Here is a 21,107-nt window from a genome sequence, read left to right on the forward strand (position 1 = left end):
CTGTAAAAAGGGTGGGGGGAGCCTGTGGGAAACAAACGCTATAAACTAGATTTAAATACAGCATTAAAAAACAAACAAAAAAAACAACAGCAAACAAACACTCCAGACCTCAGCCTTGACTTAGGGCATCAAGGGCACAGGAGAGGCGAGCCGGGGCTGACTGCCTTGGGGAGGGTCATGGAGATCTCTGGTGACATGGGAGGGATGAGGACGAGCTCCTCAGAGCACTGGGGTGGGTCTGTGCAGGTTTCCAGTGCCTTCTTCCAGCTAGACACCGCTTTCTGCTGGGGTGCGCAGAGGGAAACAGGTCCCTCCCTCCCAGGGCCCCGCGCTCCAGCAAACTCTGCCGACTGGAAGGCTTTTCTGTAACCTGGGATTCAGGCAGCAGAAGCCAGCAGAGGCCGGGGGTGGGTGGGGAAGGCTTGGTCAAGAGCGGGCGGCTAACGGATCCTTTAAAGACAGCGCAGCGGCCACCTCGGACACCTCGTTCAAGAGGAGGAGCAGAAACAGATAGCCTTTAGGAGCAACGGAACAGAGGCCCCATGGCAGCCAGCGCGGCTCGGCCTGAAGGCAGCGCTGTGAGAGAGCACGGCTCAGTGACAACAGGTTTTGGAAAAATTTTATTGCATTTTGTTTCCATGTGGAAGCACGGACAGAAGTGAAAAGAGGCAGCATGTTCCACTGAATAGTTCATGGAAAACCACATGGCGGCTCTCGACGAGCTTCCTCCCTGTCCCGGACTGGGTTCATAGACCTTACCCCCCACCCCGACCACCCCCAGCACAAGCTCAAAAAGGAGGTTTGTGGTGATCACTTATAAAAAACCAAATCCACGTGTACGGAGTCACAGATGGTCAGTCCTCCGACTTCTGTGATTTCTGCACTGGCTGGGCCCTCCCTGTCCCCGGGCCCCCTCATCTCCCACTCTCTTCAGGCTTTCCTCTTGGAAGTGGGATTTCATTCGGGAAATGCCAGGGTGGATGGGGCAAGGCCACTCAGCCCCACTGGTTCCGGGAGGGGAGGCATTTGCCAGCTTTCAGAAATCTGGGGGCCGTGAGGTCGACCCCTCACATCCCCGTCAGCCCCAGGCAGGGACAACGGCCTTCTGGGTTAAAATACAGAGAAGACGTGGCTACGTGCACATTCAGGTGTCCAAGACATCAGAGGGACCCACTTTAGGGATTTACAAAAGGGGGCGGAGGGGGTTGAGGACAGGACGGCTGTGCGCTGGGGGCTGTGGGCCGTGTCACTCAGCATCAGCGCAGCTCACCGGCCACATGGTGGGGAGCGGGAGGGGGTCAGGGGAGGGGAAGTGGTGCCAAGAGGAAGCAGACCTGACAGAGGAAACCTGAAACCACATCATTTGTTTTCTCCTTTGACTGTGTAAGGCATTTTGAGCTGGAAAAACGTCTCTCCTTCACACTCTTCCAAATAATCCGCAGGAATATAATTGGTGATTCAGAATACAAATAAGACCCCTTTGATCCCAACCTCCCAAAAGTCACTCTGCACACCTCAAGCCCATGGAGTACGAGGAGGCAAACTGTGTCCACACCGGGGGATGAGGCCGCTGTGCCAAGGGCCCTCCTTAGGGCTCCGGCCGGTCCTGCCCCTCTCGGCCACAAGCGGTAAGCATCCGTCTTCGGTGAAAACGTTTTAAGTCCTGTGGGGGCGCCTGCCACTGCCTCCTGGGCAGCGGGAGGTGGGGGGGGGCTCCCCTGCCTCTCCTAAGTATCCCCCACCAGGCGTCGGGGCTGGTGATCCGTCCGTGCCCCAGCCCACGGCTCCCTCAGTTAGTAGAGGCAGGCCACCCGGAGACAGCGCCCTCCACGTTAGTCAGGCCAGAAAGACGGCAGAGAGGAAACCAGAGGCCAGAGAAGTGATTTTAAAAAAAGGAAAAAAAAAAAAAAAAAAAAAAAAAAAGAAGAGCAGCTTCAGTCACCAAAAAAATAGAAAGGATGATCTCTTAAAAATAAAACATGGGGACATTTTTTTTTTCTCTGCAATGCTCAGCCATTTTACTTGGGACATAAAAAAAAAAGTTTTAGAGTGGTTGTTCTGCTTTTTTTCGATTTAAACATTCATGAGAACGGATGGGACGGTAGTGCTGTGATGTGGTTTGTGTCTGGGTGGCAATGCTGGTCAGGGGCCTTCAGACCACATACTGGTACGGGTCTGCCTTCCCTTGGTCTGGCGTGGCAAAGGGGCTGGCCCAGCCTAGAGAGAAGGGGTGGCCAAAAACGGCTTTCATGTTCATCCATTTTGTTTTTTTAGCCCATCTTCTCTCTTCCTTTTTCAATTGTTCTATTCCCTGAAAACAAGAACAATCATACTTTCAGTCAAGCACTTTACTGCTGTGGTTTTTGGGGAAGGGCTGTCCATTAGCCTGAGGTGAATGGTGTCAGTGCTCCCTTTTAAAGCCACAAACCTACCTACATCCTACATTTTCCTTCTCTTTCTCTCATAAAAAGTGTCAAAGGAAAAAAAATTGCATTTTTTGGGGGGGGGGCGGGGGGTGGGGGATGTGGGCCTATATTTACAAGCCCCTCCAGAGAGGGAGGGGGGGAAATGAGTACATCCAGAGGCTGCCGAGCCTGGATTCCCACAGGCATGTCGGTCTGGGGTTTTTGCTAAGTTTGAAGGAGCGACATGTACGCACACTGGGCGGTACAGAGGCGCTCCGGGCCTGGCGCTGGGCCTGGCTATGGTCCGGGGATGCTGTGAGGGCTTTGGTGCCAGAAGCCTCAGAACCGGCAGGGGCTTATGTTCGTGACAGCCAATGCTGGCCTTTAATTTGGGTAGGTTCAAGTTTGACACGACTATGACCACTTTGCAGACAAAAAAAAAAAGGAACAAATGAAAGGACGCGCTCGGGCGCTGTTCGTCCCCCCAGCCCGGGAGGTCAAGAAGCACCCAGCTCAGCGGGGTGGGCAAGGCAGACCTGAGAAGGTCCGACAGGAGTCAGAGACCGTGGGGGAGGAGAACAGCCCCCGCAGAGGAGGAAGGAAAGGGATTAGTATAGGTTAGAGGGGCTGCCTGGACAGACAGCCAGCCCCGGGCATGGCAGAGGTCTTCCTAGTGCCTCTCCGGGAAAAAGCAGGCCCAGGGCCATGTTGGTGGTTGCCCGGAGCCTGGGCTGCTCCCCACACTGAGTCTCACAGGAAAAGTAGGCTGGTGAGGAAGCCTGTTCCCTCCCTCCTCGCCTCTTCTGATGGAGCTGGACAGCGGGCAGGGCCTGAGGATGTGTTTTTGCTCGGTGAACAGGAGAGAAGTGGCCTGGCAGGCGTCTGGTCGGGGGTCTGCCTGCCCTGTCTCCGGGGAGGAGGAGGAACGGGGACGAGTAGGAGGGCTCAGCCTAACTCAAATCTCTGCTCAGGCCAGGAGCTGGGAGGGTCCAGGCAGAGGGGAAGACGCGCTTTCTCCAGACGCACCTTCCTTCTTTTCTGCTTTCCTTTCCAGTACAACTCCCTTTAGGAAGGGGCCGGAAGGGGAAGAAGAGCGAGGGCCAAGGGTGTGTGAACTTTCCTTCTGGCTCCCCCAGACTGCAGGCTGCGTGGGGGCGCCGCAGGCAACAGTGGGCAGGGGGGCAGGGGGGAAATGACAGTCACCTCTGGGTTCCCTGTGGGTCTTAGGGAGAGAAGCTGGTCACACTTACTGCTTGGACACACAGCCGGGTCTATACCATTGGCTACCGTTTTTACAGAAACTCTTATGATGATGTTATTTCTTATAGAAGATAAAGTTGCTGAGAGCCCCCCAAAACATTCTAAACCACCGGGAATCCCCACAGATCCAAGAGATGGTGTCCCGGCAGCAGTAGCAAGGAGTCTGTCTCCCTGCGAGCCTCCGTCTGATGCGGACTGATCCGCAGGCCCCTTTGATGCAGCCACCTGCCACCGGAGGGGAGCTTGGGAAGCCAGGAGGAGTGCCGCGAAGGGCCTGGGACCTCATGCCTCTGCTCCTCACAGGGCGCTCAGTGCTGCCCCTTCCTCCTGGCGTCCCTCACCAGGGACCCAGAGCCAAAAAGGAAGACAGGCCCATGTGACAGCAACAGACTGACCACCTGGAGGCTTTTGGACACTTAGGACAGACAGGTGGCCGTGGCACCAGGGGAGTGGGCTCCAGTCCTGCCCCCGCCAGCAGCCAGAGAAGGAGCTGTGGGGAGGATGGAGGTAGGGATGGGGGGTTGAGGGGGAAGAAATGGACGAGAACCAGAGCCGGAACAAGCGGCAGTACTTAGCGGGCAGATGGGCAGGTGGCGCCAGGGGCCCAGAGCTCGGGGATGCTTAAGGCAGACTGTCTCCTGACTCTGCCCTTGCGACCTACTCATGGAGTCACCTCCTCCAGGAAGTTGACCCTGCCCATTCCAGCTGGATTCAGGCATCGTTTGTCCATCATCCCCTCCCTAGGACTGTAGTTCTCAGATGGGAAGCGTGGCCGTGTGCCCAGCAGAGCGCCTGACACAGCAGAGTGTGTAATACGGAACCATCATGGGAGGACGGAAGGACTTTTGGCAAAGGGTACCCTTCACCGAGGCTGTTAGACCCCAAGGAAAGACGTGTGTGTGTGTGTGTGTGTTTAAGTCCAGAGTCACTGCAAATGGGGGGACGCAGCCGGCACACCTCCCTCCTGGGCCCGGCTGGCTGGGCTCCCAGGTCCGGCCTGCACGCAGCCCTCCCCGCAGCATCCACCCTGGGACTCCCCAAGCCGCAGAGTGGAGGTGGGGGCAGGCCGCCCGCTTACCGTTTCGTCCGTACAGATGGAATGCACCTGCGTCCCAAACATCACGGAGGTGAAGATGAGGAAGAGCAGCCCCTCGAAACACAGCAGGATGAGGAGGATCACTGTGGTCGGCGGCGAGAAGGAGCTGCACTCTGCAAGAAGGGTCGTGTGGGACTTGGGGCTGCTGCCCCCTGCCCGCCACTCGACATCCCCAGAGCCCCACTCGGCCTCCTGCCCCACAGGACCTGGTTCCTCCCACGTGTGCCACGTGTCCTTGGCCCCGGGCCCTGGCAGGCACCATCCGGCTGCGCCAGCACTCCCTCAGGGAGGCCCTTCTCCACAGGCCAGGCCCTTGCCGGGGCTTCCCCTCCTGACACCCCTTCACCCCTGCTCTTTGCCCGGCCAGTGTCTGTGCCCTGCTGCCAAGCACGCTGCCTGCGCACGGCAGAGCTGTGATGACAGGGAGAGCCCCTCCCCGCAGAGAGCACAACACAGGCTGCAGAGGCCGGGCGGCCTCAGGCGGGCTTTGGTTCGGCCACGAATTTGCTGGACATTCCTGCAGCTCTGTCTGCTTCTGGGGGACAGGAAAGAGCAGATCTGGAGGCTCACTCAGGGGTTTTAGGATTCGAAGCCTACAAGGGGCAGTCCCTGGCCCTGAGCTAGGGGGTGAAACAAGCCCCCAGGGAAACGTCCTCCGCCAGGAGCGGCCGAGTCCGCTCTCCCCACCTCTCTCTGAGCCCAGGCTGCCGGGGGCGTGTGAGACCTCAGACAAGTTCTTGTCCCTGTCCAGGCCTCTACCCCCTCCTCACAGGGCAGCGAAGTTTGACCAGATGTGTGGTTCTATTTTCAGCAGCAGCAGAAGCCTGTCTGGACCGAGTCTGAATTAGAAGGGCCCCGACGGGAGAGGGAAGCTGAGGTGCCACAGGAGATGGTGGGGTGGGGGAGCCTGGGGGAAAGGGGACGACACTGGGAGACCCGGCCGGCTTGTGGTACACGTTTCTCGTTGCCCCAGGGCCCAGGCCCTGCTGCCGTGGCCGGAGGGGTCTGATCTGGGAGAGCAGGGCCAGGCTTCCCTGGGCTTTGGAAACTCGGGGAATCTGGGGCTTCCTTGCTGCTTCCCTCGCGGACCTTCAGAATGGGCCGGAGACACAGTGCTGTCGCTGTCCGGGTGGTGGGGTGAGCAACAGCTCATCCAAATGCCTTCATCTCCTCACGCTCCGCTCAGGGCTCAACATCATCCACAGAGCTGTCCCCTCTGGTTTCCTTGGGCGCAGGGCCTGGCTGGGCTGGCCCCCTGGAGGCTCAGGTGTGGCAGCCGCCTGCCTGGGCGCAGGGCCGGGTGGCGGGCAGGACAAGGGTTCCACAGTCAGGCAGACACAGCAGCGTGAGGATCCCGAAGCCAACTCCCCACCACGAGCTCTTGCTAAGACGCCCCCACTAATATTCCGTGGCCCCTGCATCTTTCCTGTGCCGCACCCTGTGGAGTCCCGTTTGCTCCTGTCCTGGCTTGTTGTCTGCCTTGCCCACCTCACCTCTAGCCCTGGGAGGCCGGGGCTTTGCTCCCTGCTGTACAAGCCGTCTTGGAGCAGAGCCAGACAACACGGGAGTGTGGGCACATGGCTGGGGCTCTCCAAGCTGTAGTTTTCCCTTTGGCTGGGCAGCGCAGTTGACCAAGCGTGAGAACATCCGCACAGGTTGGCCTGGGCCCAGCATAAGCACGCAGGGGGTGCCCATGGGATGGAGGTGCCTTGCTCCTTCCTTCCCCACCTCGACTGCCCCGGGGCAAGAGCAGGAGGCAGAGCCTGGCACCAGGGCCCACTCTCCGTCCTCACCCAGCCACTCGGATCCTTCCCGTCCTGGGCTGGCCCCGGGAGCTACAAACGGAGGTAAGAGAGGCAGGAACCCGACCCAGGGGATGGAAACGACCTAACTCCACCCTTCGTTACACCTCAAATCAAAGTGCCCTCCTTCTGGGGACACCCCTTCCCCTTCTCACACAAGCTGGATGCGAGGCTGCTCGTCCACGGCTGAGCAGTGATGGTGGTCACTGTCGCACTGGGCCAATCTCAGGCTTCCGTGCTGGGGACTGTCCTCCTAGCCTAGCGGCCACAGGCACTGCTGCCTCAAGCCTCTTCTTTCAGGAATCTTGACTGAAGAAAACCCACAGCCCACAGGGAGGACCCTAGGCCCCGGGGTCACTGAGGCAGGGCTGGAAGAGCCCACTCCAGACCGGGGCTTGAATCACGGCCCTCCTCTTAGACACGTGAGCTTGGGGACTGGCTGGACCCCTGTGCGCCCCAGCTGGCTCTCAGCGGGCAGTAATGACATGGCCCCTGCCAGCTGTGCTCCACAGACACTTCTGCCTCACAGGCAGTCCAGGGCATTCTCCTCACTGCCTGAGTCTGTTACCCTGACAGTGGCGGGTGGGGGGAGCAACGGGCTTAGTAAACGTCCCGGTCAGACTGCGTTGCCAAGTTGCCAAGGCCCCATCTGGAGTTGGACTGGATCCCGGGGCCCTAGCAGGGTGTGTGCCCTCGCAGAACTGTCACCAAGGAACGTGCTGGGGCCCCGCCCGGCTCTGCAGAATGGTCCGAATGCAGAAATCCACCTGCCCCCTGCCTTCTCCCTACTCCCTGCCAGCTTGATCCTCCCCCTGGCTGGCCGCACCCAGAACTGCAGGCGTCACGAAAACTGGGAGACACGGTGACACCGACCAAACTGTGTGTCACCTGCAAAACTCATACGTGGGAGCCCCACCCACCATGTGATGTTATTTGGAGATGGGGCCTTTGGGTGGCGATGAGGGTTCTGTGAGGTCAGGAGCTGGTGGGGGAGGGGGTGGCCCGTGATGTGGTTAGTGCCACAGGAGCCCACGAGGAGAAGCTGGCCGTCTGCGAGCCAGGCCGAGAGGCGGCCCCAGGGACTGAATTGGCTGGCACCGTGTTCCTGGATCCCCAGGCCTCCGGAACGGTGAGAGACCCACCTAGTCTGTGGTATTGACACGGCAGCGCAGGCTGACTGAGACTTGTGGTGGGCCGGGCCAGCCTCTCCACGCCCAGTTGGGGCCCAAAGACCCCAACCTTCCCACGGCCTGCCCAGTTCTGGGGAACAAGAACAGCAAGCTAGTGCCTGAGAAGACAGGAGGCACGGGAGGAGGCATGGAAGATGGTGCGATGGAGAAGGGGCCCATCTGACGCTTTGGCTCGAGACACTTGTCTCACGGACGGAGTGTGTGTGTGTGAGATTCTCGTCCGGCCCGTGGCCTCTCTTAATTCCTCCAGCATCTGTTAAAAGCTTTTTTTCTTCCTTCTTATTTTTATTCTTCTTTAAAATCGTCAGGCGGCATCGGTTTGCCCCGCATCTATTTTTTCCCCCAGGATTCGGTGGTGTTTGCGCACGAAAGGGACACCGCGGAAGCAGAAAGGGCTGCTCTGTGATCTTAGCGTGGATTGGTAATGGAGCGGTTAAAAAACACCCACAGAAAATGAAAGTTCAGAATGGATTTCTGTGAGATTGGAATGAAATGACTTTTGATTAAAGTGCCTCCTTCTCCTCTTCTTCTTTTTTTTTTTAAAGTAGGCTCCATGCCCAGCATGGAACGCAATGTGGGGCTTGAACTCATGACCCTGAGATCAAGACCTGAGCTGAAATCAAGAGCCAGACACTCAACCGGATGAGCCGCCCAGATGCCCCTAAAGTGCCTTTTCTTAAAGACCAGGAGACAAAGGTTCTCTCCCTGGCAAGGCTCCCCTGCCTGCAGGAGGAACGCACTTCCTGTGGGGGCCTGCCTTTCCCCTGGGCACGCTCAGGCTAGAGGGCCTGTCCAACTCACTACTTTTCCTGTGGAACTGACTTTAGGGGGCTGCTTTTCTTCATGAAGAGAGATTTGGGCCTCTGCTGTCCCTTCCCTGGTCAGTCCGTAGGCTTGCAACAGATCTAATAAAATGGGGTTGGCCCCTGGCACCATGACACCAACCAAGAGCCCACCCGCCTGGGTCGCACACCGCCCCCTGGAGCAGGAGGGGGGCCCTGGCACATACTCACTTGTCCAGTCTTCTTCAAAGCAGTGCAGAAAGTGGAATCCCACCATGATGAGGGCGTGCAGGGAAATGAGAGCTATGTACATCTGAAACAGGAAAGCAGTGCACACACCATTGTCGTGAGAACCTTCTGACCCTGCAGGCTCCCGAGACAGGGGTGTCAGGAGCCCCCTGCCGGAACACTCACGCAGGCTGAGGGCTGACTGGGAGAGCCAGACAGGCCTCCGGTGATTCCCCTCCTGGTCTCCCGCCCCGGCTTGGGGACCAAGGTGAGAGTGTGTGGCAGAAGACACTAGACAGAAACAAGCGCCCGCCGCCAGGTGCGACCTGGGCTCTAGGTGGGCTGGGTGTGCTCCGGGCCGGTGGCTTCCCTGCACCTGAAAACTCAGGGTGCGGACTGCCAAGGGCTCTTGCGCCTCTCTAACTAAATCTTCCTAGCTACCCGCAGCGGAGGGAGGGAGGCCACCAAAGCTGGCTTCTGGAGCTGCTTATACTGGACACTTGGGGTGGGAGCCCCGCACATGGCCCTAGCTTAGAGCCGATGGACTAGAGCCGGTTTTCTAGATGCTCAAACAGAGAGCTTAGGAGCAGCTGCTTGTTGAGCCCAGGGGCGCTCTGACCAGAAGGCGGAGGTCTCCGTGGCCAGGCAGGATTCCGAACTGCAGCACAAAACAGAGTGCCGAGAATTTTCGAAGGACGGAAGGGCTCGGCTACTTCACAGAGGGTGGGGCAGGACTGGGAAGAGGACTTACTGTAAACAGGACGAAGTACTTCTGGTTGTTCTCGCCGACACAGTTATTGACCCAGGGACAGTGGTGGTCCATCTTCCGAATACACCGCTTACAAACGCTGAAAGGCCCACAAGGCAGGCCCTCAGGTACTGTCCTCAGGCAGGAGGGGCCCAGCCGAGCAGAGAACCCAGCCCCCCGGCTCTGCTCCGCGCATGGGGCCTCCCTGGGCACTGCCCCACAACGGATAGGGGTGTGGCAAGGGGTTTGGAAGGCAGGGTCAGGACCCCCAGGGTCCCACTCAACAGGGGACAGTCACTGGCCCACAAGGCCCCTTCTCTTGTTGGACAGGAAACAAGGTGGCACTGAGGGGCTGAACAGGAGGCTGGTCTCTGGCGGGGATGGTAAGCCGAGAGCTGGTTTACTGCGAGGACAGAGCGCAGGGGCAGTTTACAGAGAACAGCTTTCTCCAAACACCCAGAACCCGAGGGTGGGTGCCAGGTGGAAGGGCGGGGGCTGACCACGGAGGGTGCTGGGAGAGTCGGAGAGGGCTCAAGGGCAGGATGTCCCAGAAGCAAGACTTTTCAGCTGGAAGGTAACAACCACTTAGCAGCAAAAGCAGAATGTATTTAAGTGTTGATCAGAAATCCCATGAATTTGCAGATTGCTAACTTGTAATTGGGCTCCTTTTGGGACTGAGGCTGTTTCAAGTTTACCTGACAGCAAATATCCCTGTTTGAAAGAAAGAATCTGAAATAGGAGCGCAGACTCCTGGGGACTTGAAAGCACCTACTCCCAAAACGCGGGTTTAGAAACACCCCTTTGCCAACCGATGGGCTCCCCAGAAATGGGTCCTGTCTCCGTTTGTTAACGCAGGCTCCTTGACACGATCCTGGGGCATCACTTGTTCAAAACAGTTTGAAATACTGTAAATAAAGGGTTTTCTGTTTTGAAAGCATCTTCGTTCACACCAGGTTTTCTTTCCACTAGTTTCCACAGCTAACTTTATCCTAGGCCCTGGCGGGGGGACCCTGGCAGAAATGGCTGTGTCGCGTTCCCGCGTGGGGAGCTCATGCCTGTGGAGCTCTGGCAGGCTGCCAGTCTGGGCAGGGAAGGCGTGGGAGGAGCTCTTCGGGGAGTGGAGGCGAGCTGCTCCCAGACCGCCGGCCAGGAAGCACAGACCACTGTGCAGGAGGGCCCCGCGGCGAGGCCACGGACGACTCGGAGCTGCGGGCTCATCTGCACCCCGAGGAGGACGTGAGACCTATTCTGAGCAGGGTCTGAGCTTGAGTGACAAGGTCGGCCTGGACCTGCTGAGCCACCTCGGTCAGACTGGCCAGACTTGAGGCCTCGGGTTCCCCGTCCACAGCAAGTAAGTGTTGTAAGGACAAGGTGAGAACCGACTGTGGGGGCCTGGCCAGTCTCCACCCTGGTTCTCCTCCACGACTCTGAAGGTCCTCACTAGCATGGGGGGGGGGGGGAATGGGCACATCTCAGAGAGGCTGGCCCCGCTCTAGGATCTCCTGGGGAGCCAGGAGGGCAGGGGAGGAAAGAGGCATGAAAGGGACACAGAGGGCTATAAAGACAAAGTCGGATACCCGTCTCTCTCTCCGTGTGCATGTGTTACTAATTAAAAACATACATATGATTATGTAGAATAGAGATTTCAACTGATAACACTTGTTCCCAGGATACAGCTTTCGGAGTACAGACAAGCAGAGGGTGAAGATGGGGCGGCTCCCTGCATCCTGGGCCTCAGCCCCCAGGCCCCACATTCCCACCACAGAACCACCTTGCACGGGCTACCAACCCGTATGGTTGCTCCCTCCCAACCAGGGGACCAAACTCCCAGGGGTAACACCCTCCTTGCCCCTGGTCCCTGAGCCCTTTCTCCTCCATCCATGCCTCCTCTGCGCGGGGTTCCTAGTGGACGCCCTGAGGCAGCGTGCTCAGCAGTAGAGAGCACCCAAGTGGCCTGACAGCCTCTGAAAGCTGCCTGAGTTTCAAGTTCTCAGGCAAATCCATTCTTTGTTCTCCTCCCAGCCTCTAAAGAGCTCTGGCGTGCACCCCGGGAAGAAAGTTTCACGATGGGTTATGTGCTGCTGGGCGGCCACATCAGGACACGCCTCTTCCTCTTCCTCCAGGGAGCAGGGACAAGTGAGCACAGCCATAGAGTAGCTGAAGTTGGCCCACAGTGCCCGGCTCTGAGCTTCCTGTCTGCAAAGACACGGAATGCCGAGGCCGACCCTCTCCCCCAGCACGCAGGATTGTTCAGCAGCTCCAGGGGCAGGCGGGGGTGTGTGTGGGTGCGGAGTCCACCCGTGAAGCGTGGCAAGAGACCCTGATCTGAGGTGTCTTGCCCATGACTCACAAAATCACCAGCCTGAAAGGTTCGGCATTTGGGGTTTGGAGAACACCAAGGGCAAGGCCTGTCTGTGTCCCGCCCAGCTGCTTCGCCTCAGGCCCTATCCATCCCCAGGAAGGAAAAATGTGGGCCTCCAACAACCCCAGATACCCCAGAGGGGTTCTTAGTCACCTCAGAGGCAGCCCTCTTCCCAACGCCCATGGCTGGGGACACAGCAGGCAGAGGGAGGGCCCTTTCGCTCTCTCCTCTCTGGGGCTCCTTGCTGCTCTTTCCTTCCTGTGCACACCAGCCCTCTCCTGGAACTCCTCTCAGGCACCCCTCGCTGCCCCTCATGCGAGCTGCTGTGCGCAGGCGCACTGCTGGGTGCAGGCACCCGCGGGCCTGGCAGCGCGTCCCAAGCCTGTGGGAATAGTCACTGCAAAGACCGAACGTCTTCCATGTAAGCATCTTTTGATGTCCCTGCCTTAGGGTTTCCTGAGCCCCTTCTGTGTTTTAAATCAATGCTCGAGAGGAAGGCAATGCCCCTCTTCTCTATTCCTCCAGGTTCCCTGCAATTTTTCAGGCCCCAAAGCACTTCCTTCAAAAGCTGGGTAGAGCCCAACAAGCTCCTCGGCTCACGTGCACTGAGGCTCCTGGTTCTCAGCCCCAAAGTCGCTGGCTGAGGCCCTTGCCCAAGCCTGGGTGATGGCCAAAGTGCAGGCACTGAAGCTACAGATAGGGGAAGAGCAGGCCTGGGCTGTGGCTCCAGCGTATCAGACCGGGACGCCTGGCAGGGCGTGAGCGGAGAACAAAGCAAGAGGACACTAGGTGGACCATGTCCAGGTTTTCAGCCCATACCTCCTGCAAAAAAGGGTCTACCACATCCTGGTCCCAGCTCAGCAAGAATGTTGGGTAGGGAAGTCCGGTGTGGCAGAAAGAACACTGCTCTTGGATCCCCATGTTGGGCCCTGGGCAAAGCAACTTAGCTTCTCCAAACCATCCTCTGCAGAACTGGTCCCCATCTCCCAGTTAGAGATGATGTAGGTAAAATGCTTTAAAAATAATATTAGCACTACATAAATTTTATTGGTGGTCATGACCATGAAAGAGAAAACATAAGAATCAGGCAGGGGCCCTAAGCAGTCTGTGATGGTCTCAGCCTCAGCGTGCATGTGTTTGCGGGGGTGGGGGGGCAAGGGGAGGGTGCGAGGCTTTGCCAGGAGCACGGGTCTCCACCTCCTTGTGCAAGAGGAACCTAACTCTTAAGCCTAACACCTTGGCTGTCCACTTCAGCATGAATGGCTCCCTCTCTAGTGTTTCCACAGGCCTCCGTGGTCCTCAACTGCCAGGATGAAAGCAGCCTGGGGTTCTGGAATGCCTCTCTGTGGGGAGAAGATCCACGACACACCACTGGGCTGGAAGAAATACCCACGCGTCCAGGGTCAGGGAGCATCTGTGGTACCCATCAGAGCTCAGGGAGTGGGGATGGACTTAAATTCCATGGGGCTCCGTCGGGAGGCCAGGATCCCAAGAGCCGGGGGCGTGCTCACGCACACAGACACATGCCTTCACTCGAGCAGGGACATTGACACCGACTCTCTTGAGCCAGTCTGCTCAAGCAGTCGTCAGCCCGGCTCCGTCTGCTGCGCCGGGAACTGTGCTTACCCCAAACTGCGGGTCCCCAGATGGCCTGGGTGGCCGTGGGCCCTCACAGAGGAGCAGCTGTCAGCACACGCCTGACGCGGAAGCAGGCGACACACAGGCATCCTCACTCAACTTCGTCTGAATCAGCAGTTCTTGTTTTGCTCAAGCTGATTTGTTTACTAGCACTCAAGAATACCTCCCTCGGATCATCCCGGGGAGAAAGGCGAGGAGGAGGCGGTGAGCAAAATGCCAGGCAGTGGAGGCAGCCGAGGGCTCAGGGAGGGAAGAGAAAGAACCATTGTGACCACCCAAAAGTTCTTTCCTGCAAAACTCGCGCCTCCCTGTTGCTGTTCCAGCCTCTAAATCCAACGCGCCCTGCCGCTCGCACACGCCTCCACTAACCAGTGGCTTCTGGAGGGGGGCCAGCGACACCTGTTGTTTAATGCTCACGGCAAGCCGCCGGGCAACAACTGCCTTTGCAGAGGATAGAGCTGAGCTCAGAGAGACGTGCTGCTGCCTGGTCCGAGGTCCCACAGTGTGGTGGGGGCTCTGCTGGCCTTCTAGTGCTGAACTCGCCAACTTCCAGGCAGGAGCCCACTCATCGTACTGGGCTGCCCAGAGTCGGGGACTGGGGAACCACATAAGCACATGGGGCCTCTTCACTTAGGCGATGAGAACGGGTGGCAGAAAAGGCTAGACAGGTGCCTCCACCCCAGGCATGAGCAGCAAGCCCTGAATTCGTCTGTAACACAGATCTCAGAAGTGAACTGGCCCCGCGCTGGGCTGAGCTTCTCCAAACTGCTGGAAACCCCACAGGAGACAGCAATTAGCACAGGCCCCGTCCAAGGCTCCTCAGCTGTCACCCTCAAGAGAGGCCAACTAGCTGGGGAGGTTGCCATCTTTCTTTCTGACAGAAAGACATACAATTCCATCAGGACACACAAGTCACCCCCAAACTGGAGTTCTAGTGGAGAGAGCCCTGGACTGGAGCCACAAACACTGGGCCCCACGCCTGTCTGTGGCACTCACCAGCCGTGTGAGCTCAGGGTGCCCCTCCTGGCCTGCCCTCCCCCTGCCCGAGTTTGAGAAAAAGACCAAGGGGCATCAAGGGTAATTTAGCATTTAAAGTCCCCTTTGGTGATAAAATGCAGTTTTTAGCTAGATGTCTTCTTGCTGAGAAGACTCAAAACAATGAAGAAATCTGAAAATCAAAGGGAAAAATCACCAGAGATGAGAGGAGGAAAAGGCTTTTTTGGCCGAACCCACAACTGTCACAACCTCTAGAAGTTCTGTTTTAAAGAAACATTGCCCTTTAGGCACAGCCCCTTTGTTTCCCTCTGAAAGTCAAGTGAGTAGGGCCCACCTCTTAAATGGGTCAAGTGCCAGACACTCAGAACGATTTTCTAAAGCTCTGTCTCCTGTGCCCTTAAAAGGTACTAAAGCTTTGAGGCAGGATGAGCAGGAACCCCTCAATTTTACAGACAGACGAACAAAGTCCAGGGCCTGGCAGGGTCCTTCGTGAGGGGTGGCAGAGTCAAGTCTTAGGACAGGTGTCCTGAGCTCAAACCAGATTGGAAGGGGCAATCTGGGGAGCTCACGAGAGGGAGTCATAGTGGTCAGGTGCCCAGAGCAGGGGTGGGGCACTGCCCCAGAGCATGTGAGAGGTGGGGGTTGGGGGGCGGGGGGGCAGGGTACCTGCAGTGGTGGGCTCGGTCGGGCTTGATGCTGCAGCATTTGGGACACTTGTACACCACCTGTCCGGGCTTCAGCTGTAAACTCTCGATGAATTCTTTAGTGGCATTTCCTTTGGGCACTGCTCCCTGTCAGAAAGAGGAAAGGCGTTCAGGGCTGGTCTAGGGCTTCCGGGAGTTCTGATGCGCCACGGTGGGGATGGTCACTTGGAAGCAACAACTGCACACACGGACAGGACATTTTCACCCCAACGACATGTGTGTTCAGGGTTACGCCAACACTGATGGACACTTATGGACCAAAAAATTTCCCTGAGGAAAATTAGTGTTTAAACTAGAATCAAGTTTTATTTATTTATTTATTTATTTTTTAACCAATCCTATTGTTGTGAAGCATCAGTTATCTGTATTTGGTTCTTAAGAATCCAAAAACAGCTGTGAGCCACTGCCCTCAGATTTCTGACTTGCTTTTTGACCGGAACTGCCCTTCAATTCGCTAACCCATCCTTTCCGTACTTTTCTTAAAAAAAGATTTTATTTATTTGACACAGAAAGACACAGTGAGACGGGGAACACAGGCAGCGGCAGAGGGAGAGGGAGAAGCAGGATTCCCACTGAGCAGGGAGTCTGATGCGGGGCTCCATCCCAGGACCCTGGGATCATGACCTGAGCCAAAGGCAGACGCTTAACCGACTGAGCCACCCAGGCGCCCCTCCTTTTCATATGGTTGTGAATACTGCGCATTTTTTTTCTAACTCTCAACACCTTTGCGTGGCAGACCCCAAATGCCACGAGACTCTACCGGGGCTGTGTGCCCATCTGTGCAGAAGGTAAACAGGCCGTGTCTGGGCCTAAGCCAGGTCGCAATAATCCATCTTCACCAGGAACCTACTTGGTGCTCAACCCGCGCTCCTGCGCTCAGTGCTGTGGATTCAGGAATCGAACAAGGTCTCCGTCCCAGGAGGCTCCCGGTCTTTTGGGGAGTAACAACAGTTCTAGAAGACAGCTGTGCTGCACGAGCACAGGGCAGCAGCTGCCAATTAGCCAACGCAACCACAGAAGTTTTAAGAGGTGAGTGTTTTTCATTTGCTCCTTTTTTAAGTAGGCTCCATGCCCAGCGTGGAGCCCGACGCAGGACTTGAACTCACAACCTTGAGATCAAGACCTGAGGTGAGATCAAGAGTTGGACACTTAACGACTGAGCCACCCAGACGCCCCTCAAGAGGAAGGTCCTGAGGCATGCACAGAGGTTTGAGAAGTGGACCTGAGGGAGAAAAGGGATTGTGGCCGGCGGAGGGGCGTAGGGAAAGACGAGAAGGTGAGAGCACGGCACATCTGGGGGACGGTGAGGAAATTGGCACAGTGGAGACCGGGTACGCAGTGGCAGCAGAGAGGCAGGGCTGATGGGCAAGGGCCGGCTTGAGTAGAACGAACGCCAGGCCTAAAGGCTGGGACAGGCATCCTCTTTGTGGGCCACCTAGAGCCCTCAGGGAGCATCTAGAGGACGGGAACTCAGTTGCCTGTGCTACGTGGATCAGATAAGAAGACGGAGAGAAGAAAATCTCACAGACCAGTTAGGAGGGTACTGCCAATGGCCCAGGAAGTGAACACCGAGGGACGAGGGCAGGGGAGAAATGTGGAGGAAATTCAGATCTAAACAAAAGGGGCAGGGAACCAGAGGAATCCTGCAGTGGTGGAGAGGGTGTGAGGAGAGAGACAGAGAATGTGAACAGGTCTCTAGCTAGGACAGCTGGTCCACGGCAGTGCCTGCGAGGGTCTGACCAGACGCAGGTGCGGATAACCTGCAGAAAGGGCTCAGGTGATGCTCGCCACAGAAACAGTGCTCAGCACATGGCAGGGCAGTGGACTGAACGTTTGCATCTCCTCCAGATTCACAGGCTAAATACCCCAGTGTGTGGTATTAGGAGGTGGGGCCTCTAGGAGGTGATGCTCTGGGAGGGGTTCCACAAGGCGATTAGGTCACGGCTTAGCACCTTATAACCAGTCCTCTGAGAGCTCCCTCCTGCTTTCTGCCCCCTTAGGACAGAAGATGGCTGTTTATGACCCAGGAAGTGGGCCCAGGCCAGACACGGAAGCTGCCAGACCTTGATCTTGGACTTCCCAGCCTCCCGAGCTGCAGGAAATAAACTCCTGCTGGTGAGAAGCCTGCCCATCTCTGGCAGTCCCAAACAGACCAAGTCAGGTAGCCTGTACCCTTGGCCGTGTGTGGGAGACAACGTGCAGCTTTAACAAGCTGTGGGTGCCCAGACTCTGAGGCAGAGCTGCCGTACAAGAATCGTCAGCCATGGGGCCCAGACACCTGCATTTTTAAAAAAACTCTTAGCAGGGCTGAGAACTACTATGACCAGGAGCTCCATGACTGGCTCTGCCTGGCTCGGCACCAGAGCCCCTAGCCTGGAAAAGGTCTATCGGTTTCCAGCATGGGGTGAAAGCAGCAAAACAAGGAAGAAGGGAGCCAAGGGTGCCAGCCGCGTGGCCCAGCTCCCTAGCAAGAACTGGGCCTAACACTGGGTCAAGTCACAGCCGTGGCGTGGGACTGTTCCACACCCCCCATCCAAGGCTGAGGTGACACCAGGCTGCTCCATCAGTGGCTGCCATGAGCCACCACCATCGGTGAAGCTCATCAGTGAAGCCGAACGACAGAACCGGGCCCACACCCAGGTCCCGAAGGGGCCCCCGGGGGGGGTGGGGGGGACAGTGTTGTCTACTAGGGTGGGGAAGGTGGCCATCTCAGGGCTGAAGGAGCATCTCTGGCCTTCCCAGAGTGGGGCTGATGGACTAGAACATGGCAAGGGAGAAGGGTAGAAGAGATGAAAACTGAGTGGCAGAACCTTTCCCGTAAAGGAGAAATTCTGGGATAGGAGGAGCCACTGAAGAACCAGCAAGAACTCGAAATGCTAACAATGCAAAGGAGCTGGAGTTTCATCTTTTGCTAAGAAAATGACTCACAGGGGACAAAGATTCTAGCTATGGAAACTGCAAAGACAAATCAGTGAACTCTTGCTGAGGATCTACACCACACCACGCACTGTGCAAGCGCGAGGAAGCGACGGGGGCCTGGGTCACAAACAGCGGGAGGGGCGAGCCCCCAGGCACCCCGACACAGCAAGGAGGCTGAGCACCTAGTGGAAGGCATGGCCGCCAGTGCAACAGGAGCTGGGGGAGGCAGGAGGGCTGTGGGGACCCGGGAAGGCCAGGAGGATCCCGGCGGCTGCAGCAGGAGAGAGGCAGCTGGGAAGGGAGACAGTCCAAGCACTGGCCAGAGGTGCAGGGGGTGCCAGGTAGCACAGGAGAGCCGGAGTAAGAGGACCTGTGGGAGGGGGGTGTCTTCCTGGCAGCGGAAAAAAGATTCAGTATCCCAGTTTGATTATGGGAAGATTTTCAATTTATCTCAAAGTGACCCTGGGGTGCCTCTCTGGGGAAGCAAAGATTGCTCCCCTCTCCTCCCCGTCACCCCATCCCTTCTGTGGCTCTCTGCTGGGCTCCCCAACTTTCCCCTGCTGACCCCTGTCACCAGCTCTTTATCTGCTATCACCGGCGCTTTCCTGTCTCATCAAGGACCTGCTCACGCCTGAGATGGGCAGCATGGGGCTGATTTCACTAGGAACAGTGCCGTGCTTCTCACTGGTCCACCTGTGGGTGACGGGGCAACAAACAGGACACGAGAAAATCCAAAAGATTGCTTGTCCACAGGAATGCTCTTCTCATTGGTGGAGGCTCAGGATTTTGAGTGGGACAGAGATGCAGTTCTGAGAAGAAACGTCTAGAAACGTGGATCCTGGCACCTGGGCACTGTGCGCACCAAAGATGCTGAAAACTACACATGATTCAGGGTAATGGTGCCATGGTGGCGGGGAGGCTGGGAGAGGAATGAAGTGGGGTGAGGTTGGGGGGGATACAAAGAGGTTAAACTGTCTTTATGATGTTTATTTATGAGGTTGGAGGGGAATGAAGACATCGTATCATCATATCATCGTGTTATCTTTTACACCCTTTAACCATCATTAACATTTTTTCTAAACATTCAAAAAAGTAGAAAAAAAATCTGGTCTGCAAAATGCAGTCAGGTAGTGGAAAAGCCCAAGATAAAAATTTTCTTTCTTTTCTTTTTTTTTTTTTTAAGATTTTATTTATTTATTGGAGTGGGGAGAGCATAAGCAGGGGGCAGGGCAGAGGGAGAAGCAGACTCCCTGCTGAGCAAGGAACCTGATGCAGGATTCGATCTGGAGACCCTGGGATCGTGACCTGAACCGAAGGCAGATGCTTAACCGACGGAGCTACCCAGGGGTCCCTGAGATAAAAATTTTAAAAGCAAACAAACTTTGGTAGGCAAGGACTCTGTGGTATGTATAACGCCTTTCAGGATACATCTCCTGACATTAAACATGCTATAAAAGTATACAGCTATTAATGCAGAGAACGTCTGTGACAGATTGTTGAAGGCAAATGGAGATTTCTCAACAGTATATGGCATGTAAGACCTGCTGGTACAGAGCTGACACATGGTCAGACACTTGAACAATGGAGGGGTTAGGGGCCCTTGCAGACACATCCACATTTAGCTTATGACTCCCCCCAAACTTAACTACTAATAGGCCACCGCTGACCAGAATATCAATAATGTAAGTAGCCAACTCACAAGTATGTTATACGTATTATATACTGTATGATAAAGTATTGACTTAAAATAAAGTAAGCTAGAGGAAAGAAAATGGGGCGCCTGGGTGGCTCAGTGGTTTAGGCCACTGCCTTCGGCTCGGGTCATGATCTCAGGGTCCTGGGATCGAGTCCCGCATCGGGCTCTCTGCTCGGCAGGGAGCCTGCTTCCCTCTCACTCTCTCTGCTTGCCTCTCTGCCTACTTGTGATCTCTCTCTGTCAAATAAATAAATAAAATCTTTAAAAAAAAAAAAAAGAAAAGAAAATGTTAAGAAAATCATAAGGAAAGCAAACTTATAGTACTGGACTGCATTTATCAAAAAAAAAGATTTGTGTATATGTGGACCTGTGTAACTCAAACTCACGTTGTTCAAGGGTCAACGGTGTGTATAAAACACAAAGACACCTGCAAAATTATTAATAGTTATCTCAAAGAGTAGGATCACAGGTAATATGTGCTTTCTGAACCATATTTCTTAAAATGTCCTAATAAGAACACATGGCATTTGCAATTAGAAACTCACTAAAAATACAAGCGAAAAAATACAACCCGGGAAGGAGCTACCCAGAGCAGGAATATGACCAGCTTTCCTGAATTTTATAATTAAAAGGCTATGACCATCTCATCTGAGAATATCTGGGGCCCCGCCCAGAGGCACCAAAGAAGGGCAGGGTCTGGAAGTCTTTCCAAAGGCAAGGCAGGGCCCTGACCATCCAGAGGAGCAGATTTTTAAGGCAGACTGGGAAGGGTACTGGCCCAGGCAGAGAAGGACCCACAGAAGCCCAGAAGGCCACATTAATTCCTTTTAATGTAAAAAGTCACTGAGTATGGGCAATCGTGTGACCTTTTATGAATCCTGAGGCCATAAAACCGCAGCTGGACGTCACTCTTGTCTTACCTACAAAGGCAAAGCCCTGAGGAACAGGGAGCCACTGGCCCAAGGAGATAAAGCAAGGGGGCCGAGTTATCCTAAATGAAGGTCCACGTTGTCCCCTCACCATGTCCAATTTTTTTTTTAAAATATTTTATTTATTTGACAGAGAGAAATCACAAGCAGGCAGAGAGGCAGGCAGAGAGGCAGGCAGAGAGAAAGGAGGAAGCAGGCTCCCTGCGGAGCAGAGAGCCCGATGCGGGGCTCGATCCCAGGACCCTGAGATCATGACCTGAGCCGAAGGCAGAGGCTTTAACCCACTGAGCCACCCAGGCGCCCTCACCACATCCAATTTTTAAGGTCCCAGCCACCAGAGCTTGCTGTAAAC

General features: G+C 56.0%; 1 protein-coding gene across 2 annotated transcripts in view; it reads right to left on the reverse strand.

Moving 5' to 3' along the window:
• Positions 1-21,107, reverse strand: part of ZDHHC3 (zinc finger DHHC-type palmitoyltransferase 3) — a 54,337-nt gene that overhangs the window by 7,479 nt on the left and 25,751 nt on the right. Inside the window, exons 3-7 of one of the 2 annotated variants that reach the window (XM_045990520.1) lie at positions 15,174-15,298; positions 9,515-9,611; positions 8,767-8,848; positions 4,744-4,874; positions 608-2,311 (exon numbers count right to left, since the gene is read on the reverse strand). In XM_045990520.1, the coding sequence (XP_045846476.1) occupies positions 2,153-2,311; positions 4,744-4,874; positions 8,767-8,848; positions 9,515-9,611; positions 15,174-15,298 (594 nt within the window). In that variant the 3' untranslated portion in view covers positions 608-2,152. Of the gene's footprint in view, positions 1-607; positions 2,312-4,743; positions 4,875-8,766; positions 8,849-9,514; positions 9,612-15,173; positions 15,299-21,107 lie in introns of those variants that run through there. The other variant, XM_045990519.1, reaches the window with a different exon arrangement.

The sequence above is a fragment of the Meles meles genome, chromosome 20, assembly GCF_922984935.1.
Source record: "Meles meles chromosome 20, mMelMel3.1 paternal haplotype, whole genome shotgun sequence".
Classification (NCBI taxonomy): domain Eukaryota; kingdom Metazoa; phylum Chordata; class Mammalia; order Carnivora; family Mustelidae; genus Meles; species Meles meles.